Source organism: Tachypleus tridentatus, chromosome 12, assembly GCF_004210375.1.
Source record: "Tachypleus tridentatus isolate NWPU-2018 chromosome 12, ASM421037v1, whole genome shotgun sequence".
Taxonomy (NCBI): Eukaryota; Metazoa; Arthropoda; class Merostomata; order Xiphosura; family Limulidae; genus Tachypleus; species Tachypleus tridentatus.
In genome coordinates this window covers 106,594,743-106,606,133 of record NC_134836.1, presented here as the reverse complement: position 1 = coordinate 106,606,133, position 11,391 = coordinate 106,594,743, and the positions used below count along the sequence as shown (strand labels likewise).

General features: G+C 30.7%; 1 protein-coding gene across 4 annotated transcripts; it reads left to right on the top strand.

Annotated features, from left to right (window-relative positions):
* The first annotated feature begins 1,188 nt into the window (after positions 1-1,188).
* LOC143235865 (uncharacterized) lies at positions 1,189-11,380 on the top strand. 4 transcript variants are annotated; one of them, XM_076474109.1, is made up of 3 exons: positions 1,694-1,922; positions 7,342-7,494; positions 10,079-11,380. In XM_076474109.1, the coding sequence occupies exons 2-3, from the start codon at positions 7,383-7,385 to the stop codon at positions 10,279-10,281; spliced, it is 315 nt and encodes a 104-aa protein (XP_076330224.1). In that variant the 5' UTR covers positions 1,694-1,922; positions 7,342-7,382; the 3' UTR covers positions 10,282-11,380. The 4 variants fall into 4 exon arrangements, with proteins under 4 accessions (XP_076330227.1, XP_076330224.1, XP_076330225.1 ...); XM_076474110.1 differs by lacking the exon at positions 1,694-1,922 and adding an exon at positions 6,476-6,691; XM_076474111.1 differs by lacking the exon at positions 1,694-1,922 and adding an exon at positions 6,698-6,987.
* Positions 11,381-11,391: the final 11 nt, after the last annotated feature.

The window sequence follows — 11,391 nt, the reverse complement described above, 5'->3', positions numbered from 1 at the left end:
AACCTAATTATGAAAACCATGAATCAGGCAGCAATGTAACAACTGAATTCAGAAATTAAAATGTGCTATATTTTCAATCATTATATTACTTTAAAACGTTTGTGAGTTTTAGTTATATTGAAGCTCTTCTAATTTTACAAAAGGTTTTCTTTAGGAACTAAAACCTTCACAGTTAAAGGAAATAAAAATATTTTGTATTATCCTTTGCACTGCTAAAATGTTAAGTGAACAATATTTTGATATCATAGTTGATGTTTTTTATTGTATAAATTACTTCGTTACTTATGGATGAAAATGACTGCTCAGTGGTGTAGAGAGTGAATTTAATACATGAACAGGCAATTTTAATGTGTGTTCAACTTTTTTCAGTATTAAAAAATATATAGAAGTATTCGAACAACACACAATTAATTTTACAGTTGGAAATTTGTGATGCATGTACCTATTTTTATAACATTCTTTTCTACCTGAAGAGAAAAATAGATTTACGATTGTTCGTTTTATGTTATACTGATCCTGGTGATTGTGCATACAATTAAAAACAGTGATAAAACTTTCTACATTTTAACCTTTAAGGATTTTTGTATTTGTGTAGCCCTCTGGTAACACAGCAGTGTGTCTGTGGACTTACAATGCTAATTCACAATTTCAATACTTGTGGTTGTGAGTGCACAGATAGCTCCAATTGTAGCTTTGTGCTTAATTAAAAATGAATGTGTAACTAAGCTATTGAAATTTAAAAGTGACTTAGGTTTTATCCTTTTTGGTAGATTAAGTGATAACCTAGAACATACTAAGTAATAACGTAAAAGATCAAATGAAGAGACTTATTCCAATAATGTGTGAAGATGCTCGATATTTATCTTCTACAGAACTGAAATAATGTGGTGTTAAGAAGTATGTGTGGTAATGTTATACTACATGTATAAATGAAATTGCTATGTACAGGATAAAACGCTTCCTACAACTAATTTTTGTTGTGGTTATTTGATCTATAAAAAAGGTAGGATATATTTGATTCATTTTATAGAAGTTCTAATTTAGTATTGACCGAAGGAAACTAGTAGTTAATGCACATCATTCGAATTGTGTCCCAAAATTTAATTAAATAACAATTTTTGAATAATTTTATATTAACTGGAATGTCATATTTTTTTACTAGTTTTTGCCAAATGTTGATTACTTTTCTGCTGATGTCGGGAAAATATGGTTTCGTGATTTTTTTTTAAATCGTGGGGTTTATTTACTTTTGTTTTCTGTCCAGGTTTGTGCATATGTTTTCTACTGTTTGAGGAACATTTGGCAAAAACTAGTGATAAAATATGACATTTTAGTTAATACCAAATTTATTCAAAAACCAGACACAAAACTAAGGTCTATACTGTGTAAAAACTACACTGACAAACACAACACCAACAATATTTATAAAATACAATGTGATAACTGCTACGACTTCTATATTGGATAAAGAAGTAGAAGATTGGAAACCAGATTCAAACAATGCAAAAAAGTTACCGTCTCACGTTTTCGAACACTGCAAATCAAATAAACATAAACATAGAAAACACCCAAATAATAAAGAAACAAACATAAACGAACGAAAAATTAAAAAACCTTATTTATACAACAGCTCAAGCCCAATACAAAGGAACACCCTTTTACCTATTTTTCATAAATATATTCCAACATCTAAGCACGCCCTCTACATTCCTACACTCAATTACACAACCGCCTTCAAACATGAGGTGAGTTATCGGTCAGTTACCTCTTTCTTTCTTTGTGAACCTGACGGTGACCGAAGGAAGTTGAAAAGTTGTTCGCTCTTCCACATAGTGCTTTCTTTACCCACACCAGTCGTTTTCACATGTATATTTTTGTCTACAAGTGGAGATTTTCGTCATCACGGCGATTGTATGACAAGTGTAAGTCTTTGTGTTTTTTATGTGTTTGTACTAATCTGTGTAACCATTATGTCTGAACTAACACATTACACCACTATTAACAGTACACGCTAATACGAACGTAAAGAAACTAAAAAACGTAAACCAAAAAATTACCAACAGAAAAAAATGAAATATATTTCATTCAACAATGTAGAAAGGAACAACTAACCCCTAACTTTGTAAAGGTAACACTATCAAAAATTTTACTCGATGCACAAACATTATCCAAAATTTACAGAGAAAACTACCTAGAGCCATGTTGAACGCGAAATACAAAGAACTGCATGACGTACAAAAACAAAAAATGAACTTAGACCATCCATACTGGTGTTCTGCATTGAACCAGAAATTTACGTACTTATACAACGAAACATAAACCAAATCAACACTAGGAATGATAGGGACAAAAGGATCTGCCACAATAAAACTAAGATGCAAACAATAGAAAAGACACCAACATAACAAACCATTGACTAACCTCATAATTATCAGATTCGACCGACAATTAAATACAGACGAGATACATTTACTTAAAGGACAACTTCGCAATAGCACCTAGATGCATTCCAACCTTAGAAATTAAAACATGTTTAGAAGACATAACCAGAAAACTTGTGATACTTTCCACAGGAAACAAAAGCAACAAGAATACAACCAACAGAAGGAAGACAACTTCGACAATTCTATTGTCATCCAACAGCCAAACGTCCCGGAAGGAAGAAAGCAATCAAATATCATTTCTTAACCTCAAAATTACAAGAACCGATACAAAATTTAAAACAGAAATCTACCGAAAAATCATCCATAATGGACTATACATTTCTTCATTTCTTGGCACTCAACACATGAAACAAAACAAAAACTCAACATACTAAGAAACCAAATAAACATAGCCATAAAACTATGCTCACTGGATAAAATTAACGACGAATTAGACAAAATAAAACAATACTTCATCAACATCAATAAGTTTCCTCCACAAACCGTAGAAAACATGCGCACACACATAGACAAAAAACAAAACTAACAAAAGTAAACACACCCCACGACTTAAAAAAGTCACGAAATTATATACTGTTGCATACCCTATATTCCCGACATCAGCAGAAAAATAACCAATATTTGGAACCCACAGTGGCATGTCTGCGGACTTAGATTAAAATCAGAGTTTCGGTACCCGTGGTGGGCAGAGCACAGATAGCCCATTGAGCAGCTTCGTGCTTGATTCTAAGCAAACAAATCAACATTTGGCAAAAACTAGTGATGAAATATGACATTTCAGTTAATACCAAATTTATTCAAAAACCAGACACAAAACTAAGGTCTATACTGTGTGAAAACTACACTGACAAACACCACACCAATATTATTTATAAAATACAATGTGAATACTGCCACGACTTCTATATTGGAGAAACAAGTAAAAAAAAAAAATGGAAATCAGATTCAAAAAACGCAAAAAATCATTTCACGTTTTCGAACACTGCAAATCAATCACAACATAACCATAGAAAACACCCAAATACTAAATGAAGAAACAAACGCAAAATTAAAGAAGCCTTACTTATACAACAACTCAAGCCCAAAATAAATCAATACAAATAAACATATATGTTAAAACGGTTGGTAAGAGTTGAGAATTTTTTTTTTTTTATGTAGAGGAGCAAAAAACGTTTCGACATTCTTCGTTCATCGTCAGGTTCACAAATAAAAGATGAGGTAATTGACCGATAGCTGACCACAGGTTTGAAGGGGGGTTGTGTAATCGAGTATAAGAATGTAGAGGGCAAGCTTAGATGTTTGATTTTTTATTAATATAGGTATAAAGGTGTTCCTTTGTATTGGTTTATTTTGGGCTTGATTTGTTGTATAAGAAGCCTTACTTATAAACCAATACAAAGGAACACCTTTATACCTATATTAATAAAGAATCAAACATCTAAGCTTGCCCTCTACATTCTTATACTCGATTACACAACCCCCCTTCAAACATGTGGTCAGCTATCGGTCAATTACCTCTTCTTTTCTTTGTGAACCTGACGATGAACGAAGAATGTCGAAACGTTGTTCGCTCCTCCACATAAAAAAAAAAAAAAATCTCAACTCTTACCAACCGTTTTTACACATTTTTCTATACAAATGGGTTTTATCGTCATCACGGAGTACAAAGGAACAACTTTATACGCATGTTGATAAATATAATCCAACATCTAAGCACGCCATCTACATTCCTACACTCAATTTCACAACCGCCTTCAAACATGTGGACAGCTATCAGTCAGTTACCTTTCTCTTTGTGAACTTGATTATGACCGAAGGCTGTTGAAACGTTGTTCGCTCCTCTAAATACTGCTCCCTCTACTCATACCAGTCGTTATTACACACATATTTTCTCTACAAGTGGGTTTTCTCGTCCTCACGGAATACATATAGTCTATTGTGTAGTTTTACGCTTAATTACAATCAAATAATTTTTGATAAATTCTATAGTTAATACACAAGTTAGAATTCTACAAAACTTAAAAATATGGGATAAAAGAAAGCTCATAAATTTGTTAACCATATAACTGTCAGAGGGCGTAATACCATAGGTAGGACGATGAAGTAAAACATGATGAGCGGAGAGATTATTCACGAAAACCACCAGATGGGAGATATTTCGCTGTGATGTTCGAAAGGGGGGCAAATGGTTTAGTAAACGAAGTAAGTACAGTTATCAAATTATGTTTACGTTTATCACATTGTAGGTTTCAATTCTATATTTAATTCTGTATCCAAAGGAGTTTAGATGATTCAATGGGAAATTTATCATTTTAATAAGATAATTTATATCTGAGTATCTTTTCATTCAATAATTAATTTGCATGTCATAAAAGTTTCGAGTATTATAAAAGGTACCTAATTAACTTACAAACACTTTAACGGATTGAAAGAGTTGATTATGATGCAACTTAAAAAGAAACCACAAATTAAATCTACGGCTCAAATACCAACAACACCAGGATATAACATTAAAAGATTTCTACCAAATGCCATATGACATTGAAAAATAAGGCGATAACACCGTGTGTTTGATATACAAGACTATTTCCAGTTACATTTAACTAGATATGATTTAGATAGTTTATGTGGCAAAAGTGATAAATTTAGTAATTGTCTGGAAAAGTTATTTTGTTGCAAGTTTGTTTTTATAACTGTTTACAAATCATACATCATGTAGTTTACTAGTTATGAATGAGTGATTTTTATATTATTGCGTCGTGGAATTTGAACCTACTAAGCTTTTCTAGATATATAAATTGAGCATTATTACTTTACAAGAACTATAGTAATGTGTTTGTAACATTATATACACGTGTCAGAGACTACATCCGAGTTGAAAATTTAGTGTCATAGATAGATTGAGTGATTATGCGTTTAGCCATAAACAGTGGCGGTTTTGAAGAGAAATTATCACAGATTGTATTGTAATAATAGAATATAGGAGTTCACATTAGTCTTGTTCACAGGGTCTAAAGTAATTGAACCACCCTCTGTGGACTTTGACAAAAGAGAATTATTTAAAGACACTGGGTAGAGCTGTAGTAACCAATAGCTGTAATGGTGATTTTGTAGTGAAAATATCACATACTGTGCTGTGATGACAGAGGAGGAAGAATAATTCATCTTCCCAAACTGTGTTCTAAAATCTCTTAACCAACCTGTGTGGACTTTGACGAAAAAGGAGATAACTATTTAAATCCCCAAATACAAATGTGAGAATCAAAAGAAAAAGGAACATTTGTATAAACGTGTTACTTGTTTTAATATATTGTTTAAGAACATGTAGATTGTGCTGGGGGTAATAAGGTGTACTACACGTGAACAAAGTGCAGTGTTTCTGTACTTTTCATTTCTGTATTTAATTATGTAACCTAACCGTTATCTAATACATTACAAACGAAACTATTACTTGACTGCAAAGTTAATATATTTGGTTTTCCTCTCCTTCAATAATTAAACTGCTTGTGTCTCAAAAGTTTTCAATAACTTACAAGTAAAAACATTTTGATGGATGCCCTCTTAACACTCCTACGAAAAGTGGGGCCTAATAGGCCCCAGAGCTAATAAATTTGTATTTAAATGAAATTGCTATTTCATTTGATCAAATGCAATGGCAATTTTATTTAAATACAAATTTATTAGCCTAATATTAATAACCTTTCAAGTTGCTCTGGGGCCTATTAGGCCCCACTTTTCGTAGGAGTGTTAATTTACAAATACGTTCAACTATTTGTGTCGGAAATTAAAGAAAAAATATACAAATTAAACCTAAGATAAAATTTCAACTGAAACAAAATCTACCATTAATGTTTTCTGCCAAATGTCATAAAAAGATGTAAAACGATGCGATAAAATTGCATACGAAAGTATAATGATTAGACTGAAAGCGTTTCTTACTTTTCTAAAGAAACACCTCGAAGCACTGCGTACTGAAGAATTAAAACTTAACAGTAATAAAACATCAAGAATGTTATATTTGTATTAGGTTACTTTTTTTCAAAACCAGAGGATGCTAGTATCTTAAATGAAATATAATGTTTTTGTGTTTGAAATTTTTGTAGTGTATTGTATAGTGATAAGTGTATAAATTATCTCACAAAATAGATTATTTATAACTACTCAGCTAGTTTTTATAAGCATATGATTTGGACGATTGTCTTTTAAATGCACTTTACTTCCGAGGAGATGAGATTTGGATAGAATGTGTAATTTATAAAAATACTGTTAAACTACTTTAACCAAATAATCAACATTGTAACTTTGAGAAGACGTTTTAAGAAACAGTTGTCATATGCACGCATTTGCATGCATCAATTCCACTAAATATAATACTTTAGTATATACAATTTGAAAAATTTGTGTGCTACAATACGTGTGCCTTCGTACGCTGTATTTTTCTATGTGGGTAGGATACACAACTAAGAACGGAAGTTTGCTTACTAAAGTTGTTAAACAAACATGGAACGTAGTCTTTACCTATAAAAAAACCCACAAAAAGACGGTTTGTTCATCAAGTCTCGTTTTTTCTACTTGTATTAATATAACTGCACCAGAATTAATTACACACCTAATGTTATGGGGAACACTTGTCATCTGAATGTATGGTTGCTAAAATTGACTCTTTTTATTCATGTGAGAGTAATGTTAGTTTTCAACATTTAGTTATATCTTATGTTTCATATTTCATTTAGTAATTGAGCTCTTATTACGTTTTCGCCATTTTTGTACAGAGATGCGAGATAAATTATGCATAAAATTTGTTAGAATTAACAACAATTTGAAATTTGAGATTCATAAATATTAAACTTTGTAATGTTTTTGAAGGAAGCAACATTAAATTTTTATTTCTCGATAGTGCAACTGCAAGTTTTGGTAACGGTATAAAGGTAAAGCTTCATGATCATGGAAGTACTAAACATGAAGGTTGAACCATTTTATGATGAGGAACAGGAAGATTTGGATATTAAATTGGAGAAAATACAAGATGATAATTTCACAGTAGCTCATGGTAAGTGTGTGTAGGTATATAGGACATATTTCATGTTCTTCCTAACATAAATAGCATCAATTTACCTGTTTAAATTTGGTGTTGTACCTGACTGTTTCATTATTCAGTGATAATTTTTTAATGGTTGATTTTATATCCAATTTCAGGAATGTACATAAGTAATGTTAGGTTTGACACTTTCATTTTCCATGTTATTTTAGTCTTTGATTGCATGAACTACAATCTGCTGACATTTTCTTAATCTCATTCTGTACCATCTCTTATGAATAGGGTTAAATTTGAGATCTTTCAGGTGTGAAATAAGGGCTCTACTAACTGAGATAAAGGATTATTACACTATTTACTGTTACTAAAGAGCATATATGTGATTTTCTCAGTTAAAATGCATCATTATTTCTCTTTATCTACTGGTAACTCGAAGATATAGAATTACCCCTGAATCACAATTATCTTTTTGATATGCATTTAATATCTCATGACTTAAAATACTGAATCTTCTTGATGCAATGCATAATATTAACAAGTTTCCAAGTGACATATTAGGTGTCTTAGAATCTTATCCTTCTTCAAGTGAGACCTAATTTACTATCTGACTGTGAAAACCTCTAGATGTGTGAAGTAGTAACCAGTAGAAAATAAGAAGCATTAGAATTTTATTTAAAGTTCTCCTAACTTACATATATTAACAAGTAATTATGTCTTGTTGTTATGATTTTATGTAAACTTCAAAATCTTCATTTATGCAGTTGTTGTTTCATTTTTTTGCACTTGAAGTATGTTGCCAATATGTGCAGCCCACTATATTCTTTTTTGCTTACAAGAAATCAATTTTATGTAAACCTTCCTGACATGGCAAGTCAAATTGTGTATGCCACATCATTCTAGCTATACCCAGAATTTAATTAAATAACTATTTTTCAGTAAATTTGATATCAAATTGTAGTTAATGAATCAAATTTTAATATAAGGTCTAATTTATATAAGAGAATGTTTAAATCATCCTCAATCTCCATTAGGGTTTTTTTTTCCTTTTCATTAATTTAGTGATCACCCCTGCGAGAAGTACAAAATGTACTGTAAATTACTCATTGTTATAGAGATATTTCTCAGGCAAGCACAGATTGCACGGATTTTGGTCTCAATAGAATAATAAATTAGAAAATGGGACACATTTCCCATATTACCTCTTTCACAGATTTTCAGTAGTTCACTGTAATATTTTGCACTACAGAATTTATAACATATATTGAATACAGTACATAGGAATTTTCAATCTATCAAATTACATATTATTTTCATAATCCTTTATCTCATAGTTGGAAAGCTAGAAAAATATGATTGTTATTGGATGTTATCTGCTTGATGTATTATAAATTTGCTTAATTGGGTGTTATTTAATTAAATAAAAATTTAGTGTTCTAGTACTATTTGTATAGAAAGGAGTCTTAAGTTTTGCTGTCAGTGAAGAGCAAAATAACTAAAGGAACTGTGTCATTACTATATTTTCTATTTTTCGTGTCTATTCTTTATTTGTTGTAGTAAAAGTATTAAATTTAAAAATTAGGAGCTTGTTAAGTTAGATTAGGTAAAATAATGCAAAATGATGATAATAGGAATATAACATTCTTCAGGAGATATTCTTACAAGCAACTCCTGTTTCACTTTAGGCAATACAGTAATGTGAACTTCAATTTTTCCATATAATTTTCATCTTGTGTGGCAGGTTTATTAGTTATATGCCATTCAAAGAGTAAAAAAAGTGTAAACTTGTGCATATTGTTGCAAACTCTATGCTGTGTAGGATACATTATTTTTGTATCTTGCTACAATTTGTAATTATTATGGAAAAGGTAATTTAGTTTTGTATTTTTATGATGGTTGTAAAGTTGGTCATGTGACCTAATGGGTTGAGAAAATAAAGGATGAAATGAAGTTTTTCAAGAATTTGTATTTACTTACAAGGATTTAGAGATTAGGCAAGTGAATTTTTACAATTTTAAGAAAAAGAAACTGATTTTTAATTTTGAAATCAAAAACAATTTGCATTTCAAGGAGTCATCACTCTTACAAAACAAGTAAAAAGTTATGGAAACTGTGGTATATTTGGAATCTCAGACTTGTTTGGATCAATGGTGAATGCTGCCATGAAGGGGTACATCATAGGGCATAATTTTGACATTCTTTTATTTCTTTTTTCTGTTTGCTTCTTCATGTGTTTCTCTTGAATTGATTGCATGCATTAATTTATTACACTTATAGGTTATGGTTGGTATGCATTTCAACTGCAGAAGAATTCTTAACTTAATAGCATTGGAATCTTTCTGATATCACATGTAGATATTTCGCTCTTTGACTCTGGAATATTCAGCTACCCTTGTGGACTATACAATTAACAGTATGTATATATATTTTCAGAACCTGCCCTCTGCTGAAAGTCCATTTTTTTTATGCACCAGTATATTAAGGAAGGAACTGTAGAAGAGGCTTGTTCAATTAAATACACTGTATTGATTTTGATTATGGTATGTGATGCATAAATTACGTTGTCTTGTTATAGAGAAGTTTACATTGTTTATATTTCTAGCTTCAGTAAAAGCTAATTATGTGGAAGAAAGATCTTTACAAACAGTTTTGAAGGTTGATATGATAAAAGATGAGAAAGAAGATAACTATGATGGATCAATAGTGAAAACTGAGGTAATATGTAGATTGAAACTTTTATCATTCTGTTATTTAATATATGTTGGTGTAATTGTTTCTTTTTTACCTTTTCTGACATTTTCTTGAAGCTAATTGGTAATAGAATGTTTGGAGTCATAAGCTGAAGAAATTCATTGCAAGTTTCCTACATTACCATAAATAAACTCATTACACCTCTTCTTGCAACAGTAATATTTGCTAGTTCATCATTGTTTCATTTTTTAATGTTTACATAGGATGTATTGTAAACATTCTACTAATTATTTGTACAAACTTTATCAACTGTATGAAATATAACTTAAAATTTGGATTTTTCATCTTATTCTGAAAGTTCTCTTATTTTGTGTTTAATGATGTGTAATATTTACAGTAGTTTAGTATGTTATATTACATATATCAGAGTGATGATTTACCAATACTTTCAACAGTCTGTAGATGTTACATCTGATAACTAATACATCTTGGAAAGGGATAGTACAAATACCCACTTCATTCTGCTGCTACACGAATTATGTGACATTAAAATTAATGCCATGGAAACTGCTTGGGAAGAAGTGAGCTTTGGTAGTTACATTCAACATTTATCCATGTCACAACAGGCCATGTCATCAGATTTTGTACTTGCATTCAACATTTTATTGAACTAATTGCTTAGCTATTGCCATATTTAATGTGTCAAATATGCATGTGTGTGTGTAAAGCATAATTTGTTTTCACATTCTTCACCTGGGAAATTTCACAAGGCTCAGCATCCTAGAACAAGCAGCAAAGATAGAAAAGTCATAACTAGAAAAATAATTGTTTGCTTTACTTCATTTGTTTTTACTGTGTTTGAAGAAAAATAAATTTAAGTTGTTATTTATCAGGAGAAATAATGTAAATACAGTATATGTGAAATGTATAATATTTGAAATGTAACTGCATTTTACAAAATACTAGTCCATTAAAACTCAGCCAAGTCAGATAAATTAGTTGAGGCTGAAGGTCAGATATGTATTAGTGGATACAGTAACATGACAGCACATGCACTTCTTCAGTGTAATTTTTGTATTGTTAGTCAGGCATATCTTGAAGGTCAGTATAATTAAAATAATAAATGTTTAATGTAGTGAGATTTAAGATATTTACACTAAAATTGTGTTTTTGTGTTATAATTTGTAATTATTCTAGAATGACCCTGAGTCAATCAACTGGTCC